This window comes from Lontra canadensis, unplaced genomic scaffold, assembly GCF_010015895.1.
Source record: "Lontra canadensis isolate GAN:19392208 unplaced genomic scaffold, GSC_riverotter_1.0 scaffold40, whole genome shotgun sequence".
NCBI classification, from domain to species: domain Eukaryota; kingdom Metazoa; phylum Chordata; class Mammalia; order Carnivora; family Mustelidae; genus Lontra; species Lontra canadensis.
The window spans coordinates 9315746-9334586 of NW_022631034.1; the positions used below are offsets into that span (position 1 = coordinate 9315746).

General features: G+C 35.2%; 1 protein-coding gene across 1 annotated transcript in view; it reads left to right on the plus strand.

The window, feature by feature from the left end:
- The window catches only part of MSH4 (mutS homolog 4), a 95386-nt gene that overhangs the window by 56132 nt on the left and 20413 nt on the right, over positions 1–18841 (plus strand). The window contains exons 9-15 of the mRNA XM_032870296.1: positions 3561–3635; positions 8686–8750; positions 10098–10267; positions 12743–12879; positions 13869–13972; positions 15494–15618; positions 17355–17555. Coding sequence (XP_032726187.1) covers positions 3561–3635; positions 8686–8750; positions 10098–10267; positions 12743–12879; positions 13869–13972; positions 15494–15618; positions 17355–17555 — 877 coding nt within the window. The remainder of the gene's footprint in view (positions 1–3560; positions 3636–8685; positions 8751–10097; positions 10268–12742; positions 12880–13868; positions 13973–15493; positions 15619–17354; positions 17556–18841) is intronic.

Genomic DNA, 18841 nt, shown 5'->3' on the forward strand with positions numbered 1-18841 from the left:
AAAAGAAAACGAATAAAGAAAAAATATAAAAAAGATATATATATACACATATTAGATAAACTAGTTAAAAAAACATTAAAAAAGAAAAGGGTCAAAGTTAAAAAAAATTTAGCAGAAGAAAAAAATAAATAAAATTAAAAAAAATTAAATTAACTGCAAGACTAAAGAATCATGGGGAGAAAGCCATGAGTTCCGTGCTTTGCTCTCTCCTCCTCTGGAATTCCGCCGCTCTCCTTGGTAGGTGAACTTGGTCCTGGCTGGATTTCTTGTTGATCTTCTGGAGGAGGGGGCTATTGTAGTGAGTCTCAAGTGTCTTTGCCCCAGGTGGAATTGCCCCCCTTTACCAGGGGCCGGGCTGAGTAATCAGCTCGGGTTCGCTTTTGGGAGCTTTTGTCCCCTGAACGCTTTCCGTAGAGTTCTGGAGGACAGGAATGAAATTGGCGGCCTCCCTGTCTCCTGCCCAGAGGAGCCGAGAGCTTGGGGCCCCACCCCTCAGTGCTCCCTCAGAGAAAAGAGCCCAATCACTCCCATCTCCCTGGCCTCTGGCCTTGCTTTGAGCTCATTGAGCCTGCGACCGGTTCAAGGTAACCCCGAGCTGAGAGCTCACTCCTCGGCTCTGTCTCTGTCGCCAACTTTCCTGGTCTAATACCTGCGAGCTCTGCTACACTCAGACACCCCCTATCCTTCTGTGACCCTGCAGGACCTAGGGCCACGCTGGCCCTGCGTGGGCTTCACCCCGGTTTAGCCTCTGGAGCTATGTCCCTCAGTGGAGCAGACTTTTAACAGTCCTGATTTTGTGCTCCATTGCTCCGCCGTTTGCCAGAGCTGGCTCCTCCCACCGCGGTCTAACTTCCCGTTGCTTTGGATTCACTTCTCCGCCGGTCCTACCTTTCAGAAGTGGTCAATTTTCTGTTTCTAGAATTGCTGTTCTTCTTCTCTTCAATCTCCCTTTGGATTCGTAGGTGTTTGCAATGGTTTGATAAGCTATCTAGCTGATCTCCTGCTACCTGATGTACTTTAGCAGGCTGTAGTGTCAGCCTGCTACTTCTCCACCATCTTGACTCCTCCTCATCAGTGTATCTTGTATTGCTGCCCTTTCCTATTCTCTTGCCTGTACCTACTGGAATTACTTTTCAAATAAATTATATGTCCTCAAATTCTAATTTCTCTGAGTTGGCTTTTGGAGAACCTATCCTAGATCAATAATGCCTTTTGATAAATAAAAGTTCTTTTTTTTTTTGAAAGATTTTATTTATTTATTTGACAGACAGAGATCAGAAGTAGGCAGAGAGGCAGGCAGAGAGCGAGAGAGGGAAGCAGGCTCCCTGCTGAGCAGAGAGCCCAATATAGGACTTGATCCCAGGACCCTGGAATCATGACCTGAGCCGAAGGCAGAGGCTTTAACCCACTGAGCCACCCAGGCACCCCAGAAGTTCTTTTTTTTTTTATGATTTGTTATTTGTATGTATTGTACAATGATTGCCACATTAAATCTACTTAACACCCATCCCCATATATGCTTTTTTTTTTTTTTTGGTGAGGACTTTTAAGATCTACTCTCTCAGCAACTTTCAAATATGCAATATAGTATTATTAACTGTAGTCACCATGCTGTCCATTAAATCCTCATTACTTAATTATTTTATATCTGGAGGTTTGTCCTCCTTCCATTTTACTCACCCCCTACTGCCTTTCTGGCAGCCCCCATTGTGTTCTCTGCGTTATGAGCTTGTTTTTTTGTTTTTAGATTCTACATATAAGTAAGATCCTCATTGTCTTTCTCTGCCTTATTAGAAGTTCTTAATCTAAATGTAGGCTAGTTTATGTTTTTTCTTTTATTGTGGTTGTTGTATTCTGCATAAGAAGTCTTTACCTACCCCAGTGGCTTGATTGTACCCAGGGGATTTTAATTTATGGAAATGACTAAGTGATGACATGGAGAGGCTGAGGCCATTAAAAGATTTTTATTACTTATAATTTTGAGAGGAGAAATCATGCCACATAGCGTCACATGGTCAGGAGTCAGAAGGAGTGAGGGGAAAACATTAGTACAGTAGTGGGTAGTTATTAGGCGGGAATGTCCCCTACTGAGTAGGAAGCAAAACACAGACATTGGAGTTTATGATTGCAGGGTTTGTAATATGATAATCTGTGCATTGACAAAAGCCAGACCATAGGAGAGATATAAAAAACTTTGGCTATTAGTTTGGCCCTGTAATTCATTAGTTATCAAATTTATTAAAGTTGGTAAGAACACCCAGGATAGTGAAGATACTCTTCTTTGTTATATTCCAGATGTTTTATTGTTTTACCTCTTGTATTTAGACGTATAATCCATATGGAATTGGTATTTGTGTTTGGTGTGAGGAAGGGACCACATTTCCTTTTTTTCATACAGATTCATAATCTAACTGACACCATTTGTAGAAAAAACTGTCCTTTCTCCATTACTCTTTAGTCAACCGTTGTTATAAATGAAATGTTTGGCTGAAATCATATGTTTGAGTCTGTTTCTAGATTCCTTATTCTGTTGCATTGATTGCTCTGCCTGTCCTTATGCTGATACTATCATTTCTTAATTGGTCTAACTTTATTATAGGCTGATATTTATTAGAGTTAGTCCTTCTATCTTGTTCTTCTTCAGAGGTAAAATGGTATTTTTGTAAGATATTCTCCTTTGGTAACAGGGGTGATGGTTGTCTTCTGTTTGGTGAATATTATTTATTTTTAATCTTCCAGTTTCAGAGATCCATTGTAAGAAAGTCTGCAGTAACTTGTTTTGGGGCTTGCAACATTCATTTTGGTATTTCTTTTAAATTGGTTCATGTAGTCACCAAACAGTCTAGGTATTGTGCAATAGGGATATAGGTCAGGAGACTGCAAAAAGAAAAAACACTATATCAAGTACATTATTATATCATAATGTAATATCCTAAAACTCCTTGTCAGTATTGGTAGATTTGTCCATTCACAAAATATTCTTCATTTCCCAAGGTTTAATACTACTCTTTTGTTCTAGAGATACTACAATTTAATTTTTAAAAGTTTATTTATGAAATTTTAAATGTTGATGTTGCTTTATTTTGAAAACCTAATTAATTTGGACAACTGGAACTCTGAAAATTGTTTTACTCACACAAACAGGAACCAGTGAGGGAGCTTTGTGTTGTTCTGTAACTGCCTGGGAGTTTCAGATTAAGCTTTTCAAATATCATCTTTCACAAATACCCTTTGTGCCTTCTTCAATTAACATTAGTCTCTTAGTACTGCTCAGGATTGAACTCTACCTCCTATCACCACTTAGGTTAAGCTGGACCTGAGGGGCTGAAGTAGAAATGGAAGTTGAATACAATGAGGTGAACTCTTCTTATTGTCAGACTTCCAGGAAAATAGTGCACTAGGCTTATTGTGATGTGTCAGTAACTGTAACTTCTGTCTATGCTGGCGTACTGGGTATGTTGATAAATAAAAATGTATGAGTATGGTAAGTGTAGAATGTTCAGGAGAAAATCTATTCTTGTATATTTATGGTATCCACATTTGGATCTTTATTTTAATAGGTTAATGCAGCGGAATCAAAGATAACAAATCTAATATACCTAAAACATACCTTGGAACTTGTGGATCCTTTAAAGGTAATTTATATGGTGTATATTGTACAAAACATTGGTAGCCTTAATTTTTTAAAAAAACTTTTTATTTCAAAAAATTTCAAATTTAGATAAAGTTACAAGAATAGAATAATGAATTCCCAAATTCTTTCCATATACACACAGCACTCACTACATATTATATTCTTATTATTACTCTTATTCAACTATTTGAAAATTGCAGTACCTAAATACTAACATGTGTATATCCTAAGATCAAAGGTGTTCTCTTACATAACCACAATATAATTTAAAAATTTAGGATATTTAAAATTGATCCAATATTATTATATATAGTCCATACTCAAAATTTCTAATTGTTTTACTAATTTTTTAATGGATTTTTTTTCTTGATACAGGGTCCAGTCCAGGTCCATTCATTGTATTTAATGTCATTTTTTTAACATCTTAATTTAATTTTGTTTTTTTCAGTGTTCCAAGATTCACTGTTTATACACCACACCCAGTGCTCTGGGTAGTATGTGCCCTCCTTAATACCCACAACCAGTCTCAACCATCCCCCCGCTTCCAAAACCCTCAGTTTGTTTTTCAGAGTCCACAGTCTATCATGCTTTGTCTCCCTCTCCAGTTTCTCCCAATTCACTTTTCCTTTCTTTCTCTTAATGTCCTCCATGTTATTCCTTATGCACCACAAGTAAGTGAAACCATATGATAATTGACTCTCTCTGTTTGACTTATTTCACTCAGCATAATCTCCTCCAGTCCTGTCCATGTTGATAGAAAAGTTGGGTATTCATCCTTTTTGATGGCTGCATCATATCCCATTGTATATATGGACCACATCTTTATCCACTTGTCTGTTGAAGGGCATGTTTGTTCTTTCCACAGTTTGGCAATTGTGGACATTGCTGTTTTGAACATTAGGGTACATATGGCCCTTCTTTTCACTACATCTGTATCTTTGGGGTAATACCCAGTAGTGCAATTGCAGGGTCATAGGGTAACTCTGTTTTTAATTTTTTGAGGAATCTCCACATTGTTTTCCAAAGTGGCTGCACCAAATTGCATTCCTACCAACAGTGTAAGAGGGTTCCCCTTTCTCCACATCCTCTCCAACACTTGTTGTTTCCAGTCCTATTGATTTTGGCTGTTCTAACTGGTGTAAGGTGATATCGCAATGTGGTTTTGATTTGAATTTTCCTGATGGCTAATAAACTTTTGGGATTTCATCAAGATAAAAAGCTTCTGTACACCAAAGGAAACAGTCAACAAAACAAAGAGGCAACCCATGAAATGGGAGAAGATATTTGCAAATGACACTACAGACAAAGGGCTAATATCCAAGATCTATAAAGAACTCCTCAAACTCAACACCCAAAAAACACATAATCATGTCAAAAAATGGGCAGAAGACATGAACAGACACTTCTCCAAAGAAGACATACAAATGGCCAACAGACTAATGAAAAAATGTTCATCATCACTAGTTATCAGGGAAATTTAATGTCATTTTTAAAAAGATTTTATTTATTTATTGAGGGAGAGTGAGTGAGCAGGAGAGAGCATGAGCAAGGGGAGGGGCAGAGAGAGAAGGAGAAGCAGACTCCCTGCTGAGCAGGAAGCCTGATGTGGGGCTAATCCCAGGATCCTGGGATTGTGACCTAATTGGAAGGAGGTGCTTAACTGACTGAGCTACCCTGGAGCCCCTAATGTCATGTTTCTTTATACCTCTTTTCAGCTTAAGGTTTCTCATCCTTTCTTTGTCTTTCATTATATTAACATCTTGAAAAGTATCTTATTTTATAGAATATTCCTCAATTTGTGTGGTTATTTTCTCATGATTAAATTCAGCTTATTATATTTAGCAGTAATACTCTATGAGCAATGTTGTATTTTTCTCAGTACCTCACATCATGATGTCATGATGACACATGATGTCATTCCCCATTCCCCATTCTGGTGATATTAACTTTGATCCATTTCTTCACTGTAAAGTTATTAAGTAATCTGTGGAGAGATACTTTGAGACTATGTAAATATCCTGTTCCTCATTAAACTTTCACTCAGTGATTTCACTTCATTCATTGATTACTCTTACCTGAAATATTTCTGATGTGATTTTCTAATATGTTTTTAAATATTCTACTGTGCAAAACTTTTTTAAAACATTTATTTATTTAAGTAATCTCTCTACCCAACATGGGTCTATAACTCACAGCCCTGAGATCAAAAGTCCCCATGCTCTGCTGACTGAGCCAGCCAGGAACCCCTGTGCAAAACATTTTTTAAAACTTAAGGTGACAAGGAAGAACTGCTTTTTTAAAAGAAAAAAATAATGAAAAATCTGGAAGAATTTGTTGTAGATTTCATTCTAAAAAATATATAATGAAAGCAATTTGACAAAAGATGTAAAAAATGTCATCTTTCTTAGAATGAGAGAGGTATAATAAATCATCCCCCAAAATTGATAGATTCAATAAAACACAAATTTGAAGCTTTTTTTTAAAAAAATGATTTTATTTATTTATTTGACAGACAGATCACAAGTAGGCAGAGAGGCAGGCAGAGAGAGAGGAGGAAGCAGGCTCCCTGCTGAGCAGGGAGCCCAGTGTGGAGCTCGATCCCAGGGTCCTGGGACCATGCCCTGAGCCAAAGGCAGAGGCTTAACCCACTGAGCCACCCAGGTGCCCCAAATCTGAAGCTTTGATATGTCAAAGGAAAGTAAAGGCCAAAGAAAGTTAGGAAAAATTTGTAGCATTTGACAGATAAAATATTAATTTCTGTCATAAAACTCATGTAATTTCATAAGAGAATACTAGAATACCAATAGAAATACAGAAAATGCCCCCAAAATGAAAATCAAAGAGGTTAATAAATAGTACCAAACATGTTCAACCTTACTCTTAGTCAAAGAAATACAAATTAAAGTCATTAATATACAAAAGAAGCAAAATTTTAGGTTTTTTTGTTTGTTTTTCTCCTTAATAGATACAATTTACTGCTACTAAGAGAAGAGTGAGACAAACTTCAAAGACAGCTGGTAGGAGTACAAATTGTACATACTTCACAGGGAAGTTTTACAACATCTGTCTTTTGACAGTGTTACAATACTAGAAATCTGTCCAAAAGAACTCAAGAAATACTGACAATTTATGCCCAGTTATGGTCATTGCAACATGATTTATATTAGAAATTCTAAGTAGTATAGACCTCCAATTATTAGGGGAAGAGACTGTTTGTTTTCTAAAGGGTAAAATATTATGACTTATTAAAATTTATGCTATTAAAAGTTTCTAATTCTTGTGATATAGTATTAAGTAGGGGAGAAAAGGAATGTGCAATGATAATTTTTTTTTTATTTGAGGAAATGACAGGAAATGTACCATAATATTTAAGTAATTTATTTGGAAGGTTGGTAGAATTATAAGCAATTTAAATGTTTTTCTTTATGCTTTTATGAATTTCTCCAAGAAGACTTCCAAATAGCCAACAGACATATGAAAAGATGTTCAGCATCATTCATCATCAGGGAAATACAAATCAAACCACAATGAGATACCACCTCACACCAGTCAGGATGGCTAAAATTAACAAGTGAGGAAACAACAAATGGTGGTGAGAATGCAGAGAAAGGGGAATCTTCTTTTTTTTTTTTTTTTTTTTTTTTTTTTTAAAGATTTTATTTATTTATTTGACAGACAGAGATCACAAGTAGACAGAGAGGCAGGCAGAGAGAGAGAAGGAAGCAGGCTCCCTGCCGAGCAGAGAGCCCGATGCGGGACTCGATCCCAGGACCCTGAGATCATGACCTGAGCCGAAGGCAGAGGCTTAACCCACTGAGCCACCCAGGCGCCCAAAGGGGAATCTTCTTAAACTGATGGTAGGAATGCAAGCTGGTGCAGCCACTCTGGACAACAGTATGGAGGTCCTCAAAAAGTTAAAAATAGAGCTACCCTATTACCCAGCGATTGTACTACTAGGTATTTTTCCAGAGGATACAAACAGTGATTTGAAAGGACACATGAACCCTGATGTTTATAGCAGTAATGTCCACAATAGCCAAACTATGAAAAGAGCCAAGATATCCACTGACAAATGAATGGGTAAAGAAAATGCAGTGTATATATACAATGAAATATTACTCAGCCATCAGAAACAATTAAATCTTGTCATTTGCAACCATGTAGATGGAATTAGAGGTTATTACCCTGAATGAAATAAGTCAGTTAGAGAAGGACAAATATCATATAATTTCATTCGTGTGGAATTTATAAAACAAAACAGATGAACCTAGGGGAAGGGAAGGAAAAGTAAAATAAGATGAAAAAGGAGAGCGAAGCAAACCATAAGAGACTCTTAACTATAGGGAACAAACTGGGGGTTACTGGAGTGGAGTGGATGGGGGGAAGGGATAATTGGGTGGTCATTAAGGAGGACACTTGATGTAATGAACACTGGATGTTACATGCAACTGATGAATCATGAAACTCTACCTCTGAAGCTAATAATACACTGTATATTAATTAATCAACTTTAAATAAATGAAAAAAAATTTTTAAGTTAAAAAATGTTAACTGTTTTCCTCTTGTTTCTAGGTATTTAAATAGTGACCAATTATAGTTTCCATTAAGCAAAATTAAACTTCTACTTTTGCCATATAAGAATGGAGAAATTGCTCTATTTATAAATATGCAAAGCACTTTTTTAGTTTAATGCATATTTAAAACCCACATTTTGGAATGATATGCAGAGTACTCTAAATGTACAATGATAGCTGTTTAAATTCCTAACTTTAATAAGTAGTTGAATGCTAAAAATTAGTTGAAAGACAAGAAAAACTAAAGTCATAATAGTAAAGCAGTGGATGCCCTTTATTAGTCAGGTGCTCTTTATCTGGAAAATGGGAGAGGTACCATCTGTCCTCACCTACATACCTAAAATATCTTTTATGAATATACAAATGAGATGAAGCAAGAAAACTCTTGGTAAACTGCAAGTATTAAATGTAAAATGTTATGTTTGAATAGTGTTATAATTTATTATTTTTAACCAACTTTATTTTATTTTTTAACAGATTGTTTTGAGGAACTGTAGCACACCTTTATTAAGAGCTTACTGTGGTTCCTTGGAAGATAAGAGGTCTTTGTCACTCAACTGTTAATTAAATATCCGTGCTAATTATTCCTTTCTTCCTGATCATGAATGATTTTAAGGACTCTAACTGTAATCAGTAGAACAATTACTTGAACTCTGGTTAACAATCTTTAAACTATTCATCAAAGTCCTAATTATACATTACATCTTATAAGTACCCCTAAATAGGGTAACAGCACATTGAGTTTTTGTATTAATAGGCAATTAGAATAATATTAAAAATTGAAATCATACACAATTTTGATATTTCTTCTTTTAGCCATTCCCCATGGAAAGACTTGAAAATATTAAAGTACATATTTCTCTTATAAATCATAAAGGGCTTGATGTAACCAAAAAATAGTAGGTATAAATATTGAATAAGAGATCTAAATACAGTTTAATTTTAATAATGTTTTTAGCAGTGACATCTAGCTTTTTGACCAAAAAGACATGTGATGCTTAAGAACTGTTATTTTACTGATTCAGGATTCACATCTTTTGTGAGCCACAAACTGAGGTTAATAATAAAACAGAATTACAAATAACATACAGAACAGGATAAAACAGAAGGTTAGGAAAATAGGTGTTACGAGAGTTTTGGTTTGCATGATCACTGTACTTAATTACTAATTATTGTGAGGTTTCTGTTACACTGTCTTACAATATGTGTTTAGTTTGTCTGGCCCCACCTGAAGGCAAGAACCAAACACTTAATCCTTCTTTGGATCTGTGCACCGAACACAGTGATCATACATGCTATAAGTAAATGTTGACTGAGTTAATGAACACAAAGCCAGAATTTTTATAACAGTTCTTCAGGGATATGTTTTGTACTCATAGGGAAAGTCAGGGGTTTAACTTGGGAGATTTTTTTAAAAAGATTTTATTTATTTGTCAGAGACAGAGAAAGGGAGAGAGCACCAGCAAGGGGAGCAGCAGGTGGAGGGAGAAGCAGGCTCCCTGCTGAGCAAGGAGCCTAATGCTAGACAGTTTACCAAGACTCTGGGATCATGACCTGAGCCAAAGGCAGACGCTTAACTGACTGGGCCACCCAGGCATCCTTGGGAGAGCTTTTTATTAGCAGTTATAGAATTGTTCCTGGTGACTTCATGTTATTTTAAGAGACTAGTCCTGATTGACAGAATATTTAAAAATTTTTATAGTCATGGTTCTAGTTTATGTAATGTAATATACATACATTGCTAAATTATTTAAATAATTTTCAATAGATTTCAAGAAAAAGTTGTTATATTTAAAATTGTTTATCCTAAGAAAATATGTCATTAACTGTGACTCAAATTACAAATTAAAATAATCATTTGCCTTATTTCCTATAATGTTCTTTTTTAGGTTTGGAATCATACTTGAAAAAATTAAAACCGTAATTAATGATGATGCAAGATACATGAAAGGATGCCTGAACATGAGGACTCAGAAGTGCTATGCAGTGAGATCCAACATAAATGAATTTCTTGACATAGCTAGAAGAACATATACAGAGATTGTAGATGACATTGCAGGTAATTTAATTACTTCACTGTATTTTTCTATTTTTTCTTAAATTAAACCTTTTTAGAACATGTGCTTTTCTGCTGGTGATAACAAGCCACACATATTTTTAAAATTTTGTTACCAAAAGAGATAAGGTTAACACTGTCATTTAAAATATATTAAAATACCATTTTGAAAATAAGTATCTATAAGTGTTAGAATGTGTCTATTTTTTTCTCCAAACTTAAATATAGAGTTTCTTCAAACTTAGAGTTACCTGAAGACCAGGACATGTTTGTCTACCTTCATATAACATTGTATATAAAATATATGAAAAATGCAGGCTGTCAGTACTAAGTGATTTCAGAGGAAGAGGTATATTTGTTTAGAAGAGGTAACATTTGAGCAACTACCACTGTATTTAATTTCTAGTTAAGTACTACTTCATTTAACAACTTTATGGAATTTCTTGTAAATATGGACACTGTTTTGGGTACTAGGACTATACTGTGAACAGGATAAAGTCCCTGTCTTCATGGAGTTCATGTTATAGTAGGGAAGACAGACAAGAAAGAAATGCCTGTGTGTAGAATGTGTATGTGTGAGTGTGTTTGTGTGTGTGTGTGTGTGTGTTCATATGTATAGATAGGTAGATAGATGCGTATATCAGTCACATAGATCAGATCATATCAATGGGTATAAATATATGATGAAAAATATAGCAGGTTATAGGGGTCAGAGATTGATTAGGTGTGGAAGTATAGAGGATGGGAATGTTTTTAGTAGACAGAATAGCCTAGAAAGGAATCCTATATACTGGCAGTAGTACAAACCAAAGCACAAAGGCTAATGAAACCTCAACAGATGAGAAAGGAAATTGGTTAGGATGGAATGGGGCATTCCCTGACAGAACTTGCAAGAGATAAGATTGGAAATGTAGGCTGGGGACCAGAATTTGTCTTTGAAGGCTGGGCGTTTGGGGTTTTTTTTTTCTCCTTAGAGAATGCAGAGGCACTGAGATATTTTTGCTCTGTAGAGTGAAATTGATCAAGAAGATTGGTTGAATGAATTTGAGTAGAGCAATGGAGACAGGGAAACCATTTTAAACTATTACAAGCTAAAACATTTGAGTGATAGCAGTGTATATGAGAGAAATGCAAATGTTGAAATGAGTTAATAATTGAGTAGTTATGGCCATAGTAAAGGGAAATGTAGCTATTGGTGCTAATTGAAATTTCTAGCCTGAAAGTAGTGGTATCACTGAGAGAAGCAGGAAAATTGTTGGAAGAACTATTTTGAGGAATAAAAATCTTAATTTTCACAAGTAATGTTCCAAGCATTAATGATCATCAAGTTAAAAATAAAAATTTACGGGGCACCTGGTGGCTCAGTGGGTTAAAGCCTCTGTCTTCGGCTCAGGTCGTGATCCCAGGGTCCTGGGATTGAGCCCTGCATCAGGCTCTCTGCTCAGCGGGGAGCCTGCTTCCTTTTCTCTCTCCGCCTGCTTCCTTTTCTCTCTCCGCCTGCTTCTCTGCCTACTTGTGATCTCCATCTCTCAAATAAATAAAATCTTTAAAATAAATAAATAAATAAAAATTTAGAACTCTGGTAAGTTTGAAGTTGATAGGAAAATTTGGGTATTTTAAGTATTTGTTGTATCACCATTTCCTTTTTGGAATATTTTGTTTTGCAAAATATGTTTTGTAGGGAGAATTTCTTACTCTGAACTAATGATTATAATAATTTACATGACTATTCACTTTTTAAAAAGTTGAATGGAAACATATTCTAATAGAGTATGAAATAGTCTTAGTTTAATTTTTAAGTTTTTTTTTTTTACTTTCAAACTACCTACCTATAGAATGACTATCTTTGTACTACCAATTTTTTTCTTAAAAGAGTACTTGACCACCAATGTGTTAGACATTAAAAATCTTTACAGTGGATAAAGAAGATATGGTCCATATATACAATGGAGTATTATGCCTCCATCAGAAAGGATGAATACCCAACTTTTGTATGAACATGGACAGGACTGGAAGAGATTATGCTGAGTGAAATAAGTCAAGCAGAGAGAGTCAGTTATCATAATGGCTTCACTTACTTGTGGAGCATAAGGAGTAACACAGAGGACATTGAGAGAAGGAGAGGAGAAGGGAGTTGGGGGAAATTGGAGGGGGAGATGAACCATGAGAGACTGTGGACTCAGAAACAAACTGAGGGTTTTGGAAGGGAGGGGGGTGGGCAGTTAGGTGAGCCTGGTGGTGGGTATTAAGGAGGGCATGTATTGCATGGAGCAGTGGGTGTGGTGCATAAACAATGAATACTGGAATGCTGAAAAAAAGAAAATAAAGTTAAAAATGTGTAAATAAAGAAAAAAATATTTACAGTTTAAAAGAGTAGCAAGACCTTCCTATTTACATATAAAAAAACAAAAATGATTTTTTAAAAACAGTAATGTTCTCATTAAAATTCTTTCTGTTTTTCTTGTTTCTGGTCACTAGGAATGATATCACAGCTTGCAGAAAAATATAGTCTTCCTTTAAGGACAAGTTTTAGCTCTGCTCGAGGATTTTTCATTCAGATGACTACCGACTATACAGCTCTACCCAATAATCGACTTCCTTCAGAATTTATTAAGGTTCATTTTAGAGTTTTGGTTTGGAAATTATTTTTTCTGAAATACATTTTACATTTTTTCAGACATTCCTTGAATTTTACATGCCAAATTTTTCAAATGTTCTGTATATTGCTTTCCTATTCCTGTCAATCTGACAGTTATACTAATGTAAGAGTTGAGTTAGAAACTTCTAATTTTCTTATTCTGGGGGGAAACACCAAACAGTGCATCCCACAGTTCTGGAAGCTTGGTATGTATAAAAAAAAGGAAATAAAAAAAGTCCAAAAGATATTTTGATCAAAGGAATTTGGAAAATATTGTACCATCTCCTGTCTTAGGTAGTTCTCAATGCACATTTACCTATTAAAGGTTTAAAAATCCTGAAATAAATCTGCTAACTTTTTAAAATCCAATATTGCCATACCTTTGAACCAGAGAAATATTTTTTCTTAAGTACATACTCACATCTTCATGATATACCAGTTTGGGGAAAATCTAACCCACTCTAATTTTGTTTTCTGTGCTCTCAGGGGGCACCTTCTGACAAAAACAAACCATTTAACTTTTAGGGTTTTTAAATACACACTGTATTAACGGGTAATGGGGGATAGAAAAAGCAAAGAATTGGTTGAGATATGGTAATGGGATTAGAAATTGAGTGAGGTTCAGATATGGGGCAAGGCCTAAGATGGGTCAGAGATGGAGTGAAAATTACTGATATCTGTCATGCATATTACTGGATAATAAGATGTACTGTCTGACATTTCTGCAGAGCTATTTTAAGACCTGTTCAAATAGTTGTGCCAAAATACTGTAGGTTAACTTTAAGTGCTTTAACTTTAGAAGTGTTCTTTTCTTTTTTGCAGACATTATTTGAGACTTTATTTGTGATGCTTTATCTCCAAAATTAATTAACCTAAATATCTATACTGTTTAAAATCTGTATGTTTTATTTTATAGGAGTGTATACACATCTTGATAGTTTTTAAATTTTATTAATTTCCTAGCAGATATCTAAAGTGAAAAGTTCTTATACCTTTACATCAGCAGACTTAATTAAAATGAATGAAAGATGTCAAGAATCTTTGAGAGAAATCTATCATATGACTTATATGTAAGCCCATTTGAAATTTTTAAATATTAAATTGGTTCAACTTGAAGCATTATAATAAATTTCCATTAATTGACTTTTTGTTTGATAGTAGAAAATTATAAAATTACAATTGTTAGCAAAGAAAGAACATTTCCTGGAAGAACAGTTAAAACTTTTAATTTTTTTTTTTTTTAAGATTTTATTTATTCATTTGTCAGAGAGAGAGAGAGAGAGATCACAAGTAGGCAGAGAGGCAGGCAGAGACAGAGGGAAAAGCAGATTCCCTGCCGAGCAAGGAGCCCGATATGGGACTCGATCCCAGGACGCTGGGATCATGACCTGAGCCGAAGGCAGCCACTTAACCAACTGAGCCACCCAGGCGTCCCAGTTAAAACTTTTTAAAGTCTGTCATTGCGATTGGGATTGCTCAGCCTTACAGAAGATTCAGGGCAAATCAATTGCAAAAACAAAAACAAAAAAAATCATTATACTTAATACTTCCATAGTACGCATTCTACCATGATATAGAATTTGGCACATGATGGGCTTATCTTGGGTTTCATTCAGTTATTCATTTCTTATGGTATGCAAGCCCTGAACTTCATTTATATATGTATACGTATATATATATACGTATACATATATAAAATTACAATAGTGCCAGTCTTTTGCTGATCATGAAACAGTCGCAGTACAGCATGGGTGGGGTGAGGGAGGGCCTAGCAAAATAATAAATGATCATTCATAATCAATGAGCTGAGATGATAAAGACAAATGTTGGACTTTCAAAACAATTTCAGGGCATTGACCGCAGAGATTATGAGATCTAATAGGTCTGGGGAACATATTTCTCCTCGTAAGGGAAAAACCAAGACCTTGAGCTAGTATCAAGAGTCAGATGCTTAACCAGCTGAGCCACCCGGGCACCCCTTAAGATTTTTTTTTTTTTTTTTTAAGTAATCTCTACACTCTTTTTCTTGAACTCATAACCGGACCAAGAGTCACATATTCTACCAAGGGAGCCAGCCAGGTGCTCCAAGGAAAACCTTTTATATTATGTCACAGTGTAACACCTCTGCTACATAAAAGCTTAAATAATTACGTTGTTAGGGTGTGTGTGTGTGTGTGTGTGTGTTATGAAAGAGAGAGAATATAGTAACTTTTATGTTGAATTTAACATTTACAAAAAAACACAAAATAATTAGCAGGTGGGGTCTGTTGAAGTATATTAAGGTCTTGTTTGACCTATAAAATAATTTTATTATGAAAATTAATTTTATTAGTATTTAATAATCAGCAGTCATTTCTAAAACATAATGTTAACATACCAGAAGATGCATTCTTGTTACAAATTCCTTGAACTCAAGGAACTTCAATTTCCTAATCTCTAAAATGAGGCAAAAGAACAATAGATTTACCTGTGGAATACAACTGAACTGTGAATGGTATTTTACCTTAGGCAATACATTTGATATTGTTTTACAATTATATTGTATGTCCCTCTTTAAAATCAATACCTGACTTCCAAATGTATACTTTCAGGATAGTGTGCAAACTGCTTAGTGAGATTTATGAACATATTCATTGCTTATATAAACTATCTGATACTGTGTCAATGCTGGATATGCTACTGTCATTTGCTCATGCCTGCACTCTTTCTGACTATGGTAAGTTACTTTCTTTGGAATAAATATGTTGGGTACTGAAATTTGTCTTCCATCCAAACAATTTTATTAACAATTATGAATGCTTTCTTTTTTTACCTGAAATATAGTCTCTTGCCTATGGTCTCAGACTAAGACTTAAAGTAGATAAAGTAAAATTACTCTTAAATTTTATTTTAAAAGTAAGAAAATTACTTACTGAGAAATTGACAAGTGAGAAAGGAAATACTGCAAGAAACTTGAAAGTTTCCCCAAATAGGAAAGACCGAAAATCTTCGTCCTTGGTGGAAATAACAATGATCCAAATTGATGAAGTTCAAGTCTGATTACTCCTGAGAAGCAGTGTGACAGAGCAGATGAGAGAAATGAATCTCCAAGGGAGCATTTTCTAAACTAGCTCTTTAGATGTGAGCATCTTAAGATCAGGGATTATATCATATATTTTTAATAGTTTTCTTAGCTATTAAGATATTTGATGTTGCTCCATTTTAATTTGAGAGGGATCATCCTGAAACCCCAGACTTATAAATAATAAGTTCTGGTGTTAAAAATACTTTGAAACTAGTTTAAAAATTATTTTCTAACCAACCCCTCTCTCTTATAATGAATGCTTTTGAGTTTATCCATGTGTTTCCTGTAGAAGCATATAGGATTTTTTTTTTTTTTTAGAAGCATATAGGAATTTAGTGTTTCCTTGTCCCCATGTCCTGTCTTCCTCCCTTTACCTTGGAAGGTATTCATAGAAACCTGATCTTTATTTATTTCTATAAATTAATATATTTTGTGTCTGTTTTGCCTATCATCTGGGTATTCTTTTTAGACAAAATTTCTGTAAGTTTCTGGACATAAAATTATATTTACATTTGGTTCTATTTTATATCCATATACCACTTGAAAAGCTAAGTATGCCAAATTTGAAAAAAAGTCTAAGATGGGAATTAAGTAAATGTGCAATTTTGTAGTACTGGTAATTAATTGTTATTTTGAAAGTATTATCAGGATGCCTGGGTGGTTCAGTTGTTAAGCATCTGACTCTTGATTTCAGCTCAGACCATGATCCTATGGTCATAAGATTGAGTCCCATGTTGGGTTCCACAATCAGTGGGGAGTCTGCTTGAGATTCTTCTTCTCCCCCGCTCACCTCACACTCTCTCTCTTTCTCTCAAAAAAAAAAAAAAAAAAAAAAAGTGTTATCAGGGTGCCTGGGTGGCTCAGTCAGTTAAACAGCTGCCTTCAGCTCAGGTCATTCATCCCAGAGTCCTGGGATCAAGCCCCACATGGGGCTCCCTGCTTGGAAGGAAGCCTGCTTCTCCCTCTTCTGCTCCCCCTGCTTATGCCCACTCTTTCTTTCTTTCTTTTTTCCTTTCTTTCTTTCTTTCTCTCTCTCTCTCTCTGTCAAATAAATAAATAAAACCTTTAAAAAAAGGTATTATCAATGGCTAGTTGACTCTTTTTAATCTATATAAATCTGGAAATGTTACACAGACTATTTTGGAGCTCAGGACAATGACAAAGAACTAAATCCTAGGGTCCCCTGGAAGTGAATAAAAGTTGTGATGGTGATTAGAATGCGTCAGTTACAATCTAGAGGAATTTTGGTAGAGATTTAAGATAAAATAGTACCTTAATGCTTTGTCCCAAATTGACCATAGTAAAATCACACATACACACCACACAGACCATTAAACATAAATATATTAATCTTATGAAACCATTCTTTTTTTTTTTTTTTTTTTTAGTTCGACCAGAATTTACTGATACTTTAGCAATCAAACAGGGATGGCATCCCATTCTTGAAAAAATATCTGTGGAAAAACCTATAGCCAACAATACTTATATTACAGAAGGAAGTAATTTTTTGATCATAACTGGACCTAATATGAGTGGGAAATCCACATATTTAAAACAGATTGCCCTTTGTCAGATTATGGCCCAGATTGGTAAGTTATGGCTTTACTTCATACTTAGCAATTCTGTTTCCCATTTAAAATGCTTTGTGCTGGGCGCCTGGGTGGCTCAGTGGGTTAAGCCTCTGCCTTCGCCTCAGGTCATGATCTCAGGGTTCTGGGATCGAGTCCCACATCAGGCTCTCTGCTCCTCAGGGGGCCTGCTTCCTCCTCTCTCTCTCTGCCTGCCTCTCTGCCTACTTGTGATCTCTGTCTGTCAAATAAATAAAATCTTAAAAAAAAAATAAAATAAAATGCTTTGTGCCTAATATTTTAGATCCAGGTGCCTTAATTAGTTTGGAGTAGGTTTTCTTACCTAAAAATATAATAGTGTCTATTATGTAGATCATAACTTTTACTACTTGGTAGATTAAGCTCCATCCAATTTGGATTGCATTGTACTAAAAATTTTATAGGATGTAACAGAAGTAAAAACTACCTTACTATAACTGTTAATGTTGTATCAGTTTTTACTAAACTGAATCATATCTTTATTTCTGATTCAAAACCAAACTTTGTTGTGAGAAAAAGTAAAATAAGTAGAATAAGCTGCTGCCTTTAATAACTCATTTAAGATTTTTCCAAATTATAACATTGGGGAAAGAAACATCTTTTACTTAATTTAAGGGCTACCAGTAACTTGGGCACAGCACTTGATACACATTATGTGTGCATACATACACATTGAATTAGCTGTCATTGGCGCCACAATGTCATGTATTTCTTGGTGTACAGGTATAACTTAGCTCTGAAAACAAGGTTTCCTTGAGAACTCTATGAATCAGAAATGAGATGATTTGTTCTAATGCAGTGGTTCTCAACCAGGGATGATTTTGGTTCCTCCCCCACTGCACTCTTGGCCCCCAAACTTGGCAATGTCTGGAGACATTTTTCGTTCTTAACGCTGAGGGAAGTATAGAGTCCAGAGATGTTGCTGAACATCCTACAATGCACAAGACATTACTCCTCCCCTCTGACATATGTAAGAAAGATTATCTAGCCCAGGTTGTTAGTAGTGTGGTGGTTGAGAAACCCTGACCTAATGTAATAAATTGTAAGTGGAATCCAACAATAATAATATTGGTGATACAGTGCAGATTTACCCTTACTACTGGGAAAGAAAATCAGAGGTGAATGGGTGAAGAGTAACTATTTTATTGGGTTTATAGTTGTATTGGAATGAAAAGGACATCTAATTTCCCTCCTCTTATAAAGAAACTGATTCATATGTGACATATGTGATAGTAATCTTATTTCTATTTTAATAGTTATAAGGAGCT